The sequence below is a fragment of the Lynx rufus genome, unplaced genomic scaffold, assembly GCF_022079265.1.
Source record: "Lynx rufus isolate CCGP_SWC_20201006 ecotype Redwood Valley unplaced genomic scaffold, mLynRuf1.p SCAF_7, whole genome shotgun sequence".
Taxonomy (NCBI): Eukaryota; Metazoa; Chordata; class Mammalia; order Carnivora; family Felidae; genus Lynx; species Lynx rufus.
In genome coordinates, this window is record NW_025814889.1 from 25,358,279 (window position 1) to 25,377,934 (window position 19,656).

Consider the following 19,656-nt stretch of genomic DNA (forward strand, 5'->3'; position numbering starts at 1 on the left):
ATGCATTGCACTCTGTATTGTGATCATGAAAGAAGGCATCCCAAGAAGACATTTCACTCTTATAAATAAGTAAGTAAGTAAATAAATAAATATGTGTATGTATATATACACACATATATATGTATATATATACACATATTTAAAAATATATACACATGAACAATGGGAAACTTTGAAATCAAATATAGCCCCCATCTGCCCTTCTCTGAAAAACTTCTTCCAAGGCAATTATTCTGTAGTAAGCTCTATATCCTATGATAATACAAAACACCAACTGCATACCATTTTGTGTTATTCCACAATAAAGCTGTTTACATTTAGGCACTACAGAGTGTATTTTTTATAATGTTGAAACAGTGGGCAGCCATAGAAATTAAGCACAATGGAATATTTTGGTTGATTAAAGTACACACACACACACACACACACACACGTCATTACCTGTCAATTTTATGAAAATGTTTATATCTCGTTAGGAAGATGCCAGATTAACAATAAATAGCTCTTTCTGCTTTGTTTTTCAGGGCTATATAAAATGTAGCCATGGATTAACGTCCTTAGAACTTCTATCTGTCAGAAAAAGTACCTTTTGTGGTCCTGAAGATATTTCTTCCACTAAAGTTTCAGTTTCTTGCTTCTAGGTCTAGTGGAGACTGCTGACCAGGTTTTATGCCCTTCCTTATCAATTTAAGAGCAACAAAACAAGGCAAAACTACATTTCATGAGAAGTTTAACAATTTGACACACAGGCAAAAGGAAAATGTTAAGTGTAATAGACATTCTTGAAATAGGATACTCTTGTAATTAAGGAATAAAAGTTATGTTAGCCACTTATTAACATCAGTCATGAGAAACAGATAGGAGGTACTGCAATAAACAACGAAAAGGAGTTTGGAACCAGAAATAAGGGGAACGCTCCATATTTGTCCACCGACACAAAAATACGACATATTTCCAGATATACTGAAAATAATAAAATGAGTTTTATTCTTGCTGGTCTATAAACCTTCATATAGCATTAAAGATAATGTGTGTTCAATGGAATGTATTTTAAAACTAGAATATCTTTGTCAGATTTCAAGACATTAACCAAGTTTCAGAATGGTGTTTTGGAAAACCACATGGTGATTATAATGGTATTCCCCAATTAGACCTCTTCACTCTACAAACATGTACGAACAGTTTATGGAAAGTACAGTGCTGGGGTGATATGGGGGTATTGAAAGACATGAAAAAGACATGATTGCTCTACTCAAGAAGCCTGACTCCACAGGAGAAATTTATTCACTGGGGTCTAATTTGCAGGGATCAAAAGCTTTATTCAGCTCACAGGTTTATATTTTTTCCTCCAGAAGTGTAAAGTATTTACATAATTTATTTGGTTTCCCATAGAGTCAGAATTTGCTTGGATGCTTAATGTATATTTGACTTTCACAAACTGTCCCACATATATCAACATAAGTACAGTTGACTCTTGAACAACACAAGTTTGAACTGCATGGGACCACTTACACAGTTTTTTCAACAAAATACAATACTGTAAATGTATTTTCTCTTCCTTACAATTTTCTTAATAACATTTTCATTTCTCTAGCTTACTTTATTGTAAGAATACACTACAGAATACGTATAACATACAAAATATGTGTTGATCGACTATTCATGTTATTGGTAAGGCTTACAGTCAACAGTAGGCTACTAGTAGTTAAGTTTTTGGGGAGTCAAAAATATGTGGATTTTTTACTTGTGGGGAGGGTTGGCACCCTAACACTTGTGTTGTTCAAGGGTCAGGTGTAGATAGATATATATGTGTGTGTGTGTGTATATATATATATATATATATACACACACACACACATATATATATATATATATATGTATATTCTTACGTAGATATCCTATTATGCCTAATTGAAAATAACTAGACCCAAATTGGATTACTACATTTAACATCCCTTGGTTATTCTATACATTTTGATTTTTTCCATTTATCACTACACAGTTCCAGAAACCAACTTCATTTCCTATAAAAATTTGGAAATCGTTAGGCAGGGATGACTTATTATTATAAACAATTATCTTTGCTCCATTTAAAAATTAAATAATTTAGTGCATTTTTATTTTCTGAGATTTAGTGTAAGAGAAAGAAAATGTAATGACAAGTTTTCACTACATGAATGAAAACTTCACGTTAATTAGAAGACTGTAACAGGGTTACCAAGATCTTTAATACAAAAAGAATGATTATTTGTGTTCAAACTATCATTAGAGGTAGAAAATAATTTGATTCTGTATTAAAATTACAACTATGTGGACTGCATCTCAACAAAGCCACTGTACACAAAAATTTAAACGTCTCTGCTAATGACAATATTAGTTTTCATAATTAAAAAATGTTCTAGTGTGGGGGCAGCTGGGTGGCTCAGTCGGTTAAGCCTCAGACTCTTGATTTTGGCTCAGATCATGGTCTTCCCTTTCATGGGGTTGAGGCCTACGTTGGGCTCTTACCTCACTGTGAGGATTCCCACTATTTGGGATTCTCTCTCTCTCTCAAAATAAATAAATAAACTTAAAAATTAAAAAAAAAATGTCCTGGGGTGCGGTGGTTCAGTCAGTTAAGTGTCTGATCTTGATTTCAGCTCAGGTCTTAAACTCCTGGTCGTGAGATCGAGCCCTGAGATAGGCTCCATGCTAAGCATGGAGCCTGCTTAAGATTCTCTCTCTCTCTCTCTCTCTCTCTCTCTCTCTCTGTCTCTCTCCCCTCTATGCCTCACCCACTCATGCTCTCCCTTCTCTTTCTCAAAAAAAAATGATCTAGCTATGTCATATTTTTTTTTGCTTTCTGTATGAAAGAATGCAAGCATTAAATATGGAATTGTATGATAAAACAAATTAATCTAATGCTTTATTGCTGACATCATTGTGAAACATTCAAATAGCTCTATAAACTGGTGTATTTTCAAAATAAATGGCATACCTGTTTAAACTGAAATTTGAACATATGCATTTATTTTCACAAGTCAAGTTTTTCTGACTGGAATCACTGAAAATTCATAGTTTTATGTTAAGCAGATATTAAGCCAAGAACACTAAATAAATTTTCCCCTCCAGTGCTGCAGCAAATCACTATTAATACTATTGCCTGTTAACATGAAGCAAAACAGATGTTTTCCCCTACAATTGTATTCTGAATATAAGCAGACAAATGCATATTATAGTTTTAATAAGCTTGAATACAAGTCAACTTTCATGCTTTGTCAAACTTTCCAGCAATTCCTAAAATGACAATTTTAAATACTCTGGAAAGCAAGTTTTATTTTATCTAGTAGTTAAATATTGTCTTTATTTGGGGTCTCCCTCACTATAAATTTAATGAAATAACCAAAACTTCACAGATGCAGTCATGTAGTACTACTATAATATATGAAACTTCTTAGCTCATTTAGCTCCTCCTATTTCTGAATAAATTTGCTCTGTTTGCATGCATAAAAGTTCATGCCACCAAATTTATTAAAGAAGACTGTGGTGTGTTGGAAAAAGCATTTGATCTGGAATTACATTATTTCCAGGCCCACCTCTACCCCTTACTAACACTTAACTTCCACAGTGCCTTGGTCACATCGTCTGTAAAATGCTGATAACTGCTCTTCCTCGCCATGTTTCTGTGAATATCAAATAAGACTCTGTAGGGAAAAATTTAGTCAAATGTTGTTGGTTGGAGTGTTGTTGGTTGGAGAAGAAACAAACTTGTACCCTTTCTCTACTCTTGACAAAGTAAACCAACTACTTGAAATTGGTCTCTTCCTAACCACAGTGGGAAGATTCCAGAAGCAAAATTTGTGGCTTCTATCTAACACTTGGGATGTCTCATATTAAAAAAAAAAAAAAAAAAAAAATTCAAAGCCCACTTCTTGCCCTTCCACTCCATCTCCTAGCTGTCAGTAAAGGCAATTTTTAAAGTTATCCTGTACTTGACCTTTCATATGGGGCCCTAATGTGGAATGCCTTTCTGCATGGCTCTCAAAGCATCATCCAGGGCCAGCAGCTTCGGCATCATCCAGAGAACTTGTTAGAAATGCAAATCATCCACCCCACCCCAAACCTACTACTGAATCAAAAACTCTGGTGTGGGGCCCAGCAATGTGAGTTTGAGCAAGTCCTCTGAGGGATTCCAACGCACACTCAGGTTTGAAAATCACTGCAGATAGTCCCATCTGTAGCCATCTAGGTGCCGCACACCGGTCCAGATTCCCAGGCACCTTCTCATAACTCGCAGCTGACTTTTCACCGCCCTCCCTAACAAAACACCGAGCAGTCCCGCCTGAACGGGGCATGCGCACTGAATTGGTAGCTAAGCTTGAGAGGAAACCCAGAAACTTCCTACAACACAACTCTGCCCCCGTGCCAAGCCCTCAGCATCCTTGGAGGCAGGAGCCTGAGCACCTAGACGGGCCTCCGGGGGCCTGATCCCTGCGCGGCGGGAGGCGCGCCACGTGCAGATCCGCGCAAAGTCGACGCGCGCCCGCGCCTCGGCGGCGGTTACCTGCACTAGCGTCATCTGCGAGCCCAGCGCCAGGAGGATCTTCTCGGTCTTGGTGGGGTACGGGTTGTCACGGTGCTTGTAAAGCCACTGCTTGAGGGGCCGCGCCATGTCCTGCAGAGCCTGCCGCTTGTGCCTCACCTTCCCGCCATTCTGCCTGGCCCTGGACACCGGGAGAGGAAGCCCGGGTGAGCCGCGCCGCCCGGCTGCAGCGCCCCCCACCCCCGGGGTCCCCCGCGTCTGGACACCTTCGCGCCTGCGGCCACGCGCCCACCGGGAACGGCTGCCGACCCCGCGTCCCGCACCCCGGGGCATCCGGCTGGGAGGTAGGTGCCCGCCAGGCGCCTCCAGGCTGAGGCGAGGCCGGGGCGGGAGCCACAGGGCTTCTGGGCGCGAAAATCCTTCCCTGGGCACCTCTCTTTGAAATGGCCTGGCCGTCGCAGGGGGTCAGGTGGCAGTGAGGGATACTAAGTTTATCTTTGAAGAGGGGATATCTTGAAGCCAGCACCCAGGGGTTAGAGGTTTAGGTGACGAAGGCTAAGTCATCTGACTGGCGACCCCTCGCCCCCCTGCACCGCGCCTTGAGAGGCTGTGGCCTCGCGGGTTGGGTCAGGCTGCTGCCAGCTCTCGAACGTTCTTTTGGGGAACTCACGCCTGGCTTCCAGGCGCTCGGGGCTTCCAGTCGCCCGCGGTCAAAGTAAAGGTTGTCCACTGGACGTCGGGAATAAAGCAAGGAATGACGGCCGTCCCCCTCCCCCCGCCCCGCTTCTCTTCTCGCTCTCTACTTCCTTTGGTCCTCTGGAAACAGGGGGAACTTTCCAAGCAAGTTGTTTGTAGAGGATAGAGGCTGAACCTAAAAAACACTCTAGGGGCCTTTTCCCGACTTAAGGTAGGGTTAAAAAGCGTGGAGCACTCCGTCTCATTGGGTAAAGTTAAGGAAAAAGAAAAAAAAAAAAAAAGAAAGAAAACCCTGAGGAAAAGCACATTCAAAGGAGGAAGAGGCCGGAGCAGCCCGGAACCGGGTGCCGGGCGCTGCGCTCCCCCGCGGCTCCGGGAGGTGTCGCCGCGCGGCCGCTCGCGCGGCCGGCTAGTCAGGGAGGCTCGCGCGCCTGCGCCTTAGCCTCCGGGACTTTCGCCTCTTTAAACACTTTGAAATGCAACTCCATCCGAAAGGACTGGTAGTAACATTTTGACGAAACCTAATCTCTATTTTACTAACCAACAACGCCGCAGAACAAGCAGCTGATGCAATCTCTCAGGTGGAGACGCCCAGGACGGCTCCCCCTCCCCCCGCGGGGCACTCCGGGCGCAGCCGCGACGCCTCCGCAGCAGGCGCTGCGGGCCCACCCGCGAGCTCTACGCTCCCCGGCAGCCCCTCACCCGGCTAAACCGAAACTCGGTCCGGCAGGCCCGCGGCCTCCCCCTCCGGGCTCGCAGCGGGCCCCGCCGAGCCGCGCGCGCGTCCCGGGCGTCCTGCGGAGAGCCGACCTTGCCAACACCTTGGCCGAGGCACCTCGAGCTTCGAGGCCGTGGCGAGGCCCTGTCGTGACACGAGAGGGGAAGCCCACGGGGCTGGCCTGACCTGGGAAGCCCCGATTGCTTGCCCCTGCCCTGTTCCTGGGCGTCCCGCTCAGTCCTTTCTGCCTCGCTTTCCTCCGCTCTTCTGCACCCGTGGTCCACAGAGGGGCAGGGAGCCCCCTACCCTGAGGTCCAGGTATGGGAGGATTGAGGCACCGTTTCCAACAAGCCTTTTGAGCTATCTTGATGAACCGATTCCCCTATATTTTGAGAAACTAATGCCTTAAAAGGACAATCCGCGAGACCAGGGGCGGAGACCTGCCCTCCCGGGAGCTCCGGGCCCCTGACCCCCGGGCTGCGGCTGCGGCTGCCACTCCCACCCCTCCAGGCTGCAGGCGGGCAGGGGTCCCGGCAGGGTGCGCATACCCAGTCCTGCGGTGTCTCAGGCCGAGGTTGTCCTTGAGGGGCGGGCCGTCCGGAATGCCCACCTCGGGGCGGGCGTGGGGACTGTCTAGGACGCCACCATAGGGCCGGCTGCCCCTTTCCCGTTCGGGAGCACCGCGGTCCTCAAAAAGCACGGCGCCGCTGAGCTTGTTGAAGACGATGGTGTTCATGGTGCCGGCAGGCAGAGGCGCGCCGCGCGGCCGCTGCGCCTTGAGGCCTGGCCGCCGGGAGCTCCGCAGGGCTCGGGTTCTAGGAGAAGATGCATCACGTTACTCGCTCAGTGCTCACCTCCCTACGCGTCCCGAGCCCCGGACTCCGCGGAGGCTCTGGCCTGGGGAGCCGAGAGGAGGAGCGGCGGCGCCACACCTGGACAAGGGAACCCTTGCCTCTCCCCACCTGGCTACACCGCTCCTCCCTTCGCACCAATCCCCCGCACGCTCCAGGTCTCTACCCTCTTCCTAGTCCCGGCGATCGTTCCAAGGAACCTCAACCAGGGATAATTTACCCGCGTAGGCAAAGGGAAGTAATTCCTAAAGGAGTTCTTTTCTCGGTTTTAATCTGGAAGAAGTGCACTCGGGTTAGCGGAGCGGAATAGGCGCGGCGGAGTGGCGGGGGGGGGGGGGGACGTTCTTCAGCCACAACGGAAGTCTAAAGCATCTCGGAGCTCTCACTCGGGTTGGAAGGAGGGGTTGGAAGGAAGGGAAATTTTTGGGTAATATGAACAACTGCATCTGCAAGCCCCGGTTAATGAGTCCCAGGCCACACCGGGATTCCCGGGATTTTCATGTTTTCTAGATCCTGGATGGTTTGGCTGAAACCCCGAAATTCTTATTCCGGCTGAGGTCCCTGGGGGGTGGAGGTAAGGGCAGGGAAAGTGAGCTGACTTCTAAGCTACAAAGTTAAGTGGCACCAGGGACAAATGTACCACATAGTCTCCCTCCCCCCAAGTCTTCCTACCACCCCCCTGCCCGCTGCAGGACGCGCAAGGTCCCGGCTGGTCAAAGGCGCCGGAGTCCCGGGCCTCCCAGAACCCGCTGTCAGTGCTGTCCTCTTACGCAGCGTGGGTGTGAGCCTCGAACTCGAAGCCCTGACTCACCCGCCCCTTTCTGGGGTCTCGGGGAACCATTTCAGAGGTTGCATAGATGTTAGGAGCGGAAGGAGGCGTCGCGGTCCGCGCACCACCAAGCCTGCGGCTGCCGTCATTGAAAAAGCTTTCAGCTCACCTCCCAGGTCGCGGCGGCCGGGAGCCTCCTGCCGAAGAGCGCAGGCCTCAGGTTCAAGTCTGCGCCGCCGCTTAGCAGTGGCGTTATCGCCCCCATCACCCCGCCCTCGCGCTGCGGGGTAGCTCCTGTTTCTTCCCAGTAGCCTGGGCACAACTGCCAGAGCCCCCTCACCCCGCCCCGCCGCAGCGGGGGCTGCTACCCCTAACACACACACATATCATCAGCCATGCCGAGCTCCCACACTTGCCAACGCCCCCTGCCCCGCCCTCCAGCCATCACAGGAGCGGCCACGCGCGACATTTAGGGCCGTGACCACAGAGGCTAAGCGACGGCTACCGTCAGTGTTCGTGGAGAGGTGAAGTCAGACTTCTGCTGGCTGCCCCGTGTACCACAAGGCTGAGTCCTCCCACGCAGACAGGTACGTGTCTGGAGTGTGCACGCAGCCTCGGCGAAAAGTGTCAAAGCAAATTTCCGTGCTCGCAGCCTCTGTTCTAAGGTCAGGACTAGCCTTTTTTTTTTTTTTTTTAAATCGGTGCGCTTAGTGCTTTGCGTTCACGCTGCGCTATTTGTAAAACACGCCCTTTTCCAGTCCCACGGTGTTTCCCCACCACAGTCCTGTCCTCCTATATTCAACGGCTAGTTTTTCCTAGCGACTCCGCTGCGAGGTTTGTCCTACCGGACCCTTCCGCGCTGTCCCAAGCCCACAGAGACATCGCAACCACAGACACCCGGCGCGGTCCGGGTCTGCAGGCAGCAAGCGAGGTGGCCGGGGGCTGCGAAGGTCCGAGAACTGGGTCCTGACTCGAGGGGTTGCGGGGTGGGGGAGGGCATGTGAAGCGCGGTACCTGGACCTCACCCGGCGCCCCACTACGGTCCTCAGCACCTCTTCTCCGCTCTAGTGCTCCCCACTTACCCTCACCCGGACTCACTCCAAACTGTTGCTTGGGGAGCTCCTTCCCCGCGGAACTACCCCGCCCAACGCCCGCGAGCAATTTTAAAGCCAAGGAGGGGCAATCAGGTGGGCGCCCAGGCGCCTCGCGGACCCTCTGGCCAGCCTTGGCCACCACCCGGGCGCGTGCCCACTGGACCTCGGAGGGAAGTGGGGGAAGGGCGGGGACAGCGGAGGCTCCCGGGGCAGAGGGAAGGAGTAGCTCCGGGGCCAGAGCGAGCCTCCCGTCCCGAGGCCCTGAGCTGGGACGCCGGGACCCGCGGGCTGTACCTGTGGCGGTGGGGCCGGCGGCCGGCGGCAGGGCGGCTGGCTCTCCCGCGTCGAGGCTAGGCGCACTCCCATCCCCGCCTCATGTTCTCCGCGCGGGCTCCAGCGCGCTCACCGCCGCCACCGCCGTCGTCTCGGCTTTATTTACTCAGACGGGCGCGCGCGGCCCGGGAACAGGAATATCGAGGCCTTCTCATGTTTCTTGACTGCCGGGCCCAGCCGGCGAACATCCTGCAGGCGCGGTATCCACGTTCCCGGGCCGGCGAGAGGAAGCCTCAGCACCCTCCCGGCAGCGGGCACTGCAGTTAACCCTCGCAGAGGAGCCGCCGCTGCAGGCGCCGCCGGGGAGTCCCCGGCCCGCCGCGTCTTCCCCAGCGGGGCCCCGCTCTCAGATCCGCCGGCCCCGCAGGCGCTGAGCAAAAGGGGCTATTTCCTTCGCACTTAGGGGAGAAATCGGAGAAGCCGCGAGTAGCGCCGGGCTTGGGCTCTGGAAGCCGAGACGCTGCGGTGCAAATCCCGCGTGTTAGCTGGCCCGAGAGCTGGAAATTTAGCCACGCGTGGCTAGGCGGGAGAGAGCTTTACGACGCGCCCTTAATTTTCTTCGCGATTAGCTGGAGTACAGTTAGAGCACGGGTTTGTGTCTACAACGCGTGAGCGTATTGCAGAAGGTGCTTGGCGCCCCGGGAGCTCCTTTTCTGCTGTCACTGGGCTTCTGAGGTCCGCGCTGTTTCAAAGCCAGACACACATTCACCGTCCGAGGCCAGGGCTGGAGAGGCTGCGCTCGCCACGGGACGTAGGGGTGGAGGGAGGCAAGGCCGGGGCGAGCGAGCCCAGGTGCCCAACCCACTGTGACCCAGGTATGGAAGAGAAGGCGAGCCCAGGGCCAGGCATCTGCATGGAGGAAGGGGGATGGCACTTGGGAGAATCCCGAGCTGGGACACAGTGCAAGGGGAGAGAATGCCTCTCAGATTCCTTTATTGATGATGGTTCCCTTCCCACCATCACCCCAAATAGGAGAGCAACAAAAGCTGTGGTTTAGGTGCTTGAAGATCCGCAAGGCGCCGAGCACGAAGCCGTCCGCCTTCTCGCCGCCGGCCTTGAGGCAGCAGCGACACCTTCATCTTTTTATAAGAGCGAAAGTAGATTTTTCCAAACCTGAAAGTTATGGCATCATTTGTTCTTTTCTCCTTCAAGGTGGCTGGCCAGCTCTGGGGCAGTGGCCCACCTAAGCATCTTCCATTTATGTGGCCTGGAAGTGGTTAAAATATATGTTAAAGCTATTATTGCCAAGACTAATCACACCTTTGAATTTTCCTCTATGTTATCTCCCAAACTATGCGACGGCAAACGGGCGGTGGCACAATCTAAAGCATAGAAGGACGAACTTTTAAGTTTTTGCGCATTAGGTAGATAAATATTATCATTTGATCACATTTTCCAATGTCCGTGTTTTCTTTTATTGTATCATTTGCGGTTGGGCATTCTCATTTCGTCATTGGCGCTGCACTTGACTTGTTGCAGTGTGAGTTCAATAGACACAGAGGTCTACGGACCTCGCTGTGGGAATTTAAAGTGAGGGAAACATCAGAACATTTCAGCCACAGACTTACAGCGAGTAAGTTTCACAACAACTGGTATTTGATAATTCACAAGAGGAAATAGCCCGGTTTTCCCCTGTCCTCTCTATAACACTCTCTATAATGTGGTCACCAGACATTATCAGGAAATCAGCTGTAAAACGCCCCTCTGACATATATTTTGGTCAGCTGCTCTCGGTAAAGCAATGGGCAGTATGTAGTCGCTTGCAATTTCATAGTACCATACTGACTCATGGACTCATGGAGCAGGATACTTTAGCATAAGATACTACTTTTGTTGCTTTAGTCTTAACTGCATTTACACAACTTAAAAATGCATTTAGAGGACTTTGACTTAAGATCAATTTACATGTGAGATGTGTTTTCTTAAAGTCTGATATAAAATATACAGCAAAAAATGTTGCAAAAAATTTTTAATTTGGTGTAGGAATAATATACACCTTAGACTTAAGTCACTGAAAAAGTAATGCAGAATTACTTTAGAATATAGTAATTAGAATCCATTTTAAAATGAAAAAACAAAACCCACAATGGAGGGTAGGTTTTAAAATGAAATAGTATGGAGAATCCTTCTGTAATGTACACATAAGCATGTATTTTGCGATAGATCAAAATTTTATTTTTGCAAGTTTCATTCTCTATGCAAGAGTGAAGTTTCTTCTTTATTTTAACCCACAGTTCAAATACAGTTATCATTATCTTTAATTCCACCTTTTCCAAAGGTGAATTTTACTTAGCTTCTAATGCTGTATTCTAAAGTCAGTATATGAAATGCTATATCATAATCCTCAGAACTAAACCTTGCAATTTTAGAAAGCACTATCAGAAGCTTTAGAGAGTATATAGTTTGTGGGAGATAGCCATATGCAGGGAAAAGAGAAAAACAGTTTAGGCCAGAAGTCAGAAAAGTTGAGTCCAAATTCTCAAAATCGAGTTTGAATTCTGGTTAATTTGATGTTGGCTTAGTCTGAATTTGCTAAAGTATAAAATGAAGATGTCAATTTTTCCATAAATTTGCCATATACTATTATTGAGATATTTTTTAAATGTGAAAGTAACGTATTGCAATTGCTAAAGCTAGAAAAATGTCAAGTAGAACATTTGGCAGAAATCTTAATTCGTTCTGTTAGACCTAGAGTGTAGTTATAAATATAAATAATTTTCCTTTCTTACAAGAAAAAAAGAAGCTTTCATTTTAAGCATTTTGATATTTTACCAAGGGGCCTGATGTTTCACAACAAATATTGGTCAAAGTTTTTGAAAATAAGGATTGCTTTTAAACTCTCTTTTCTGGTTATTACTTATAGGCAATGAAATAAATTACAAAGCCAGGGAAATTCTGTCACTTTCCATCCAAATGTTATTAAATAGTAAATTTATGGACAAATAGCAGGTTCAACCTCACACTTGGCCAGCATGAGTCGTGGAGATACATGTTGAAGTGCGTAAGTGGAACAACATAACAAGCAGAGAAAGACACAGCTGCAGAAACATCGTGGGCAAACTAGTAGAATAGGAGCCCTCCAAATTCCGCAAGGCATTTTCACTTTGTTTATAATTTGACGTTGATTGCATTAATAATGCAGGATAAGTTTTGTCAGAGAGGGGGGTCTTCTCCATAAATTCATTCTCAAGCAAGGAACAGAGTCCAAGTGAAAGTCCCTCTTCTGCTAGCTCCACCCAGTCACGTTCCTGAGACTCAACCACCGAGAGGTGGCCACCACTGGTTTGATGTGTATCCTCTCGATGGTTTTCTCTGCGTTCACATCCATGAATACAAACAAAACATAATAGTTTTGTTTTATGACCTTCTGAAAGAAATGAGACCATACCTTACAGAAGGGTATAAACATACAGAGACACACAGAACTAAACTAAAACTTGCTTTCTCATTCAATTTCATAGAGAATTTTCATGTGAGTACCTATAAATACAAATCCATAGTTTTAACTGTTACATAATGCTCCATAATCTATTTAGCCATTCCTCATCATCATTTCTGCCTTTTCAATGTTCACTATTATAAGCATTACACACCCTTGTTTATGATTATTTCTGCACACGTGTAAACATTTTTCTAGGAATCGCTACACAGACATAGAATTACTGGGTTGAAGGAATCATGATTTTAAAATTTTGATAAATATTTCCAAATTTCCCTCCAACCTGTACCTGCACAAAGTCACCATTTCCTGACATGCTAACACAGCATATGTTTCGTATGTTTGGACTTCATAATGTTTGCCAGTATGATGGGTAAAATAATGTCTTCTTGTTTGAGAACCTTTTCATTTGTTTATAAGCCAGTTGGGTTTCTTCATTGAAGCAACTTGCTTATATCTTTATTAGATGCCTTGTCGCTTTTATAAAGTCTTTATAAATGATTTTTCCATGATATATATGCTTTATATATTGCAAGTGTCATCTGGCCTGACATCCACCTTTTGCCTTTTTGGTTTTGCCTCACAGAAGGTTTAAATGTGAATATAGGTCAATAGGTCTGCATTTTCCTTTTTGAATTCTGGGTTTTGTGTCTTCCTTACAAAGGCTTTTAAAATATTTTCTTCTAATACTTTAAAAAATTGTTTTCATTTGGCTCTTTAATCCTTCTGGAATTAATCTGTATATGTTGTGAGATAGAGCTCTAATTTGGCTTTTTTTTCTTCAGTTGAATAGTCAGTTATTCCTATGGTGTCTATTAAAGAGTTTCCCCTCATTGATTTGAAATTACTTTTCTCGTATATATGGCGTATTCCTTTCCACATGTAGGTTGGTCTAAGAAGGCTTTAAGAGATGTTGCAAAACCCAATAGACTATAATAAATTTAATCTTCAAAAATTTAAAAGCATCCTGCCCGCCAAAGACTTCCAATATTATTCTGTTTCTAATTTCAGAGCATGTCAAGTATTGAAATAGTAATATGCATGGCCTGGTTATGGTTCTAATTTAGAAGGCTAATTCAATACTGTTCTAGGACGAACTTGCCGTTTATTTTGTCGCGGTCCTGCTCAGAAGGAAGAGAGCAGTTTCAGGCAGCCATATTCTCCAGGGTAGAGTACGGCTGCACAGAGCTTTTCAAATGCATCACAGAACCAAACGATAACCGACCATGAGCAATATAAGGTTATTTGTAAAAGTGATGAGTTCCTGCTATCCGTGATTTGTGAAAGTAAAATGCATTTTTTTTCTTGCTCAACTCTTTGTGAAGTGTGATTCCCCCCCTTCCCCACTGCCCCCAATTCCCCACCCCCCCCCTGCAAAGCAACCTGTTAAGATGAGAACCTTCAATCTGATTGCATATGAGTCAAATTCACTCTGGACAAAAATGCAAATATCTTCTTGCCCTCATTTCTACAAAACATTAGCTACATAAAAGTACAGAAATGCAAATGGTAAACAGTCAGTAGCATTGAGATCCAGGTGGATTGCTGTTTTTTGTTCTACTTCATACAGCTTGAGACAGGACCTGAAGTAACCCTGGGACACTAATACCTCATCTTTTCCCTTGATTCCAAAATATTTTCAGTAGCCACCGACAATCACAGAGTCTCTATTCCATTACACACATGAAAATACACTATAGACTGGGGTCATAAGGAGAATCTGGAGAACATTTTATCCTCGAAGTGTACATTGAAACACAAGAATTTCTCCCAGGAGATTATTGTATCTTGAAAATCAATTTGCTCGCACATCAAAAAGTGGCCATTTTAATAAATTTAGCAAAGACTTTTGATCACAAGTTAGTATGACTCTATATTTGGAACCTAATGGACTTCAGGTACTTAAGTTTTAAGATTTAGTTCAGTTTTAAGATTTAATTACTATATGTACCTCATGCTGTTTCAAGCTTTTGACTGACCCCATCCATTTTTCCTGCTTTCATTTTCATCCTCCTGTTTTCACCTATGTGTAGGATATTTGAATAAGTTCACCAAAGGAATACATTTGAGCAAAAGTGATGTGTTCAACTTTTGCTTAACATGCTTAAAAAGAAATTGCTTGCCCTCCTCTTTAACTCTTCCCAGTTACCAAGGGCTAGAACACGGATGTGGCCGAGGTCCACACCTACTAATCAGATAACAACTCAAAGAACAGCAGAGCCACAAGATGAAAGCAATCTGGGACCTTGCATGGACCACATGGGTGAGAGCTTCTGGGCCTGGGCTCAGCTAACTTTTTCTGGAAAGGGCTGGACAGTAAATATTTTAGGTTTTGTGGGTCATAAATTCTGTGTTCAACTCTGCCAATTACAGTGTGAAAACCGCCATAGATAATGCTTGACTATGAATGAGTCAATGAATGAGCGTTGCTGTGTCTCAGTGAAACTATTTAATGCACACTGAAGATTCAATTTTATGGGATTTTCCTGTGCCACCCAATGTGCTTCCTTTGACATTTTTTCAGCCATATGTAAAAACCGTTCTTCCTTCAGAAACAGAAACAGTCAGCAGGCTAGATGTGACCTGAGGTTGTGTTTGCTGATCCCCTGGATGTGGCCTTCTCAGCTGGACTGATGTGAGAGACAAATAAACTGCCCCTCCTGGAAGTCACTGTATTAGGGGGTTTCCTGGCCAAGAGGACTTAGTCCGTACCCTACATAATGCATGCCTGTACAAAGTTACTACCAGTGGGCTTAAGCAAAGTGCTTTTTAGATGACTAGAGGCTGCCACAAACAAAGAGAATGGGAAAGGGGGTGTAAAGAAAGCATGCTTTCTCCCCTCTCCTCCCAAGAACGTGTTACATGTGTGTAGAGAATCAACCTCATTATTTTTACAATATTCTTGATGCTGTTATTATTTTTTTTTATTTTAACCACCTTTAGAAAAGGTATTGACATACCTTTAGACCCAGTATTGGTGTTTGAGTTTTGGTGCTTATGTTTTTAAGGAATGGAAAATGGTGATTAATTTGTAAGAATTACTGTTTTCTGGATCCCTTCCTCCTGTCTCTCCCCAAAACCCCACAAAATTCAAACGATTTTTTTCATTGTTTTCTTTTTTAATAATCAACAGTATATATTTATGGGACACCTGCATGCAAAATCCTGTGCCAAGAACTGCATGATCTTGATTTAAAAGACATGATCCTTGCCTAGCTTACAAACTTGTTAAGAAAGCACCAGAAAACAAACATACCTCATCTAAAACGTTTTAAGGTGCCTGATATAAAGATTTCTTGAATCCAGTAAATCTGTAAATCATCTGTAGAAATGCATGAGGGAGCTTGAAGACGATAGAAGGGCCATTTTATGTGTCTGCTAAAAATTTTGTAACCGTATTACCAACATCCTTCCCGAAAACATGCAAAAAGATCATTACTTCAGAAATTTGAGCCTGATTGAAAAACAGCGTTTTCACCTCTTACATCAGACTTTTTTAAGTTTTATGCCAAAAACCTCTGGATTTCAAGAGAGAGTTTTAGGGCTTCCATTGAAAAAAAAAAATTACAGCGAGAGTAAACACACAGGTTAGCGGGTGATTTTTCTTTCCTCCTTTCCTTGTCCAGGCCTTCCTGCAACCTACCTCTGGCCCTCCACCTTCACACTCCTTTGGAAAACTGTTGAAGGGAGAGAGGGATTGAAGGAGAGGAGTTTTGTGAATAAACTTGTCATATGTGGCGGTGAGGTAATTCTCGAGACTTGTAGGGAGAAGCCTCCACTGCTCCTCAGCAAGAAGAGACAAATTCTTGCCCAAGTATCTGGACTCCAGGCCCATCAGCAGGCAGCTGGTTGGGGTTGGGGGGGTGGGGGCATCAGGTCTGCACCTAGAACTACACAGTGATCTTAAGTCATTAGCCATCCATTTGTTTTGATATTCATTGAAGTTTCCTAGGTGTGCTTTGATGTCATAAATCCTGTTTAGAAAGGAGTGTGGGCTACAGGAAAGGGAAAAGGAAAAAAGGTGTTTTGCCAATGAATTGTGCAATTTAAATAGCCCAAAGTCTAGGATAAGAGAAGCCTTGTGATATCCAAATGTCACAATTTTTTTTCTTAGACCTGTAGTAGCAGTCAGCTCAAGACACAATAGCCTAACGTTGCTCTTCTGGACTCTTATAAATGGGGACATAATAAAGGATTTTTTTTTAATTACATAATATGAACACAGCACTTACTATGTACTATTCTAGACACTTAACTCATTCTCACAGCCACCCTTTGGGGTAAGCACCCATTAGTACCCATTTGGTAGAAGAAGACACAGAGGCATAGACTGGCCCTAAGTCACAGGTTGATTGCTGGTGGAGCCAGGATTTGAATGCAGTCTGGCAGGTGCCAGGGTTTGTTTGCTGAATCACCTAACTATAACCAACTGCCTCTTTGCGGTACATAGGAATGGTAGAAAGAAAGAACTCTAAATACTTGACTGCGTAATTGTAGGCGCAGCTAAATATGTTGCACACCTTTTGGTTCCTCACTTAAGAGCAGGAAATTCAGTGCCAATGTGTTTGCTTTCCTTTCCGTATGTGGCCTTTTTTCTCCGCGTCACCTAGAATGTGATGTCTTCCCACAGCTCCGACATCATGGTCAAAAGGTTGTACTTCATGCTAATCTTCATGTGTGTGGTCACATTCAAGAGCCAATAACTGCTGACTCTTCTGTGGGTTCTCTAAATCTGGAGAACATCCTTCCCACCAGGCAGTGAAGTGGTTCAGCGATGAAAAACAACATGCTTTGGAATAGCCCCAGCAATCTGGAAATGTTGCTTTGTTGTAGGAGTAGACACAGCATGATTATAAGTGGCATATCTCAAGGGAGGTGAAAATCAGTAGCTTTGACTCAGGAGCCTGAGGAAATGATAGTGGCTCCTACAACTTCATGAACTTCTTCTTGCTGTTATGTCTTTGTTCTGTTTTGTTTTGTCTTGTTTTTGTTTGTGATAGTTGTTAGGCCTGCTTCTAGCATTTGTTAGAGGACATTAGTCGAAGGCAAGAGTACAAATGAACGCCTACACCCCATATGCCTAAATATTTAAAAATTGCAAAGCAAGCTAAAACATTGTTAAATAAACTATGTTGCATCCCTCTACCTTGACAAATATACTATCATGATGAAAAATCAAAAACTGTAAAGTTATGATTTTTGTTGGGAAAATATCAAAGACAAGTTGGTTTCATTGTTACTGCACATGTCTGGACTCTTTGATGTTGGACTGGCAATGTTGAGATGAGTAATAAAATTAAAGAGACATAATTCATCATTTATTATGTATTTATTTAATTAGATTTATTTTTCTTGTCTTCATTTCAGCAAAAATTGCTATGTTATTGTAACCAGTATTCTCTCAGAATTTGTGTTCTGAAAGATTACAAATAAAATGCAAATCTACTAAAAATATCCAAAACATATTGAATATATGAAATACATGAATATATTTTCATCAAGAATGTACATTAAAGGGGTGTCTGGGTGGCTTGGTCGGTAAAGCGTCCGACTTCGGCTCAGGTCATGATCTCACTGTCCGTGAGTTCGAGCCCCGCGTCGGGCTCTGTGCTGACAGCTCGGAGCCTGGAGCCTGTTTCAGATTCTGTGTCTCCCTCTCTCTGACCCTCCCCCGTTCATACTCTGTCTCTCTCTGTCTCAAAAATAAATAAACGTTAAAAAAAAAATTTAAAAAAAATAAATAAAAAGAATGTACATTAAAATAAATAGAGAAAAATTCAAAGTTAAAATTATTTTATTATGAAGTGCTATTTTTATTCTAAAATGCTTACATTATATAATAAATAGATTCAAATAGAATTCAAATAGAAAATAGAAAGCAATAACTAATGAATATAGGATTTTAAGTAAAGCTGAAATTTTATTTAATATTTTGGAACATTAACTTAAAATATCTTATATAAATAAAATTATTTGTTAACGCTAGTGTTCAATGCACAGCTAGTTGTCAATATAAAGTATTGGTATCTGATTTCATGAATGATTTGTCTAGATCTACACACCAGTCTTTGAGTGATATGAATTGTTTAATATTGCAAAATGTCTTTTGCTGCCAGGTGCAAACATTGCAAAGATTTGCTAAATACTGAATACCTACAGAGCCGTGGATTAGAGAAGCAAGAAAATGATGCCAGGCAGTCCTGGAAAACAAATACTGCATGAGGTAAGGCTATATTGCATTTATGGGATCTGCTGAGTTGATTAATTTGCCTTTTCTCCTTGCTCTTGGAAGCAGTACTCACCTCCAATGTTCTTAGCAGTACAGCCCAAGCCTTTACAATATTTGGATGTGATCACCTTTTACTTTGAGGACATACAGCAAATGATGTGTAGAAGCATTTTATGGGCCCTGAATGATGCTGGTCATGCACGTGCATGCATGCCTCTGTGTGTATGTGTGTGTGTTTGTGTGTGTGTTTGTATTTGTGTGTGTGTGTGTGTGTGTGTGTGTGTGTGTGTGTGTGTTTGTGTGTGTGTGAGAGAGATGTAGGCCCTTTCAAAGAAAGATTTAGGGTAGTGGCTCTTTGCTTGGGTCTATGGGTGGTACTGGTTGTTTTGAGTGTTTTTAAGTTTTTAAGTATTTATTTATTTATTTATTTATTTAATTATTTACATACTCATTTACTTATTTTTTTGAATTTATTAAACTTAAGCCCTCTGATGAATCAAAATAAAATTACACTTACTGAAACCTTTCCATGAGTTTTCCTTTGATGATCCTGCAATGATTAACACGTGTTACAACCTCTGAAGTTACAGAAAGCAGGGTCAGTTTTAAAGCCCTGACAGGGTAACATACACTTTTAACAGGGGCAATTATTGCAGAGCCATCCTGTAGGAAATAATGTCTTCACTGAGGGTCAGAGGATTATACGCCTGAGTGAAGTCAGCTTTGCAAGTTATTTCCCTTAAGATCAACGAGGAGACAGCTGATTGTGGGCACTGAATATGGTTACCACTTACGTGCCTATTCACAGGCAATCATGAGCTCCACAAAACACTTTTTATTTCCTTCACTGCCATGTTTTTAACATGTAGCCCATGAGCCGCCTTAAACAGGGGCGCTTGTTAAAAATGCACATTCCAGATCCCATCTATATATGCTGAAAATCAGGTTTTCTGGGCTTACACCCTATGGTGATGCTGATACGATGTTTCTCCAGCCCTGCTTTGT

The 19,656-nt window shown here is 44.6% G+C and overlaps 1 protein-coding gene across 1 annotated transcript in view; it reads right to left on the reverse strand.

The window, feature by feature from the left end:
- Window positions 1-6,672, reverse strand: part of MKX (mohawk homeobox) — a 62,988-nt gene extending 56,316 nt beyond the window's left edge. Inside the window, exons 1-2 of the mRNA XM_047065050.1 lie at window positions 6,485-6,672; window positions 4,544-4,703 (exon numbers count right to left, since the gene is read on the reverse strand). Of these exons, the coding sequence (XP_046921006.1) occupies window positions 4,544-4,703; window positions 6,485-6,672 (348 nt within the window). The remainder of the gene's footprint in view (window positions 1-4,543; window positions 4,704-6,484) is intronic.
- Window positions 6,673-19,656: the final 12,984 nt, after the last annotated feature.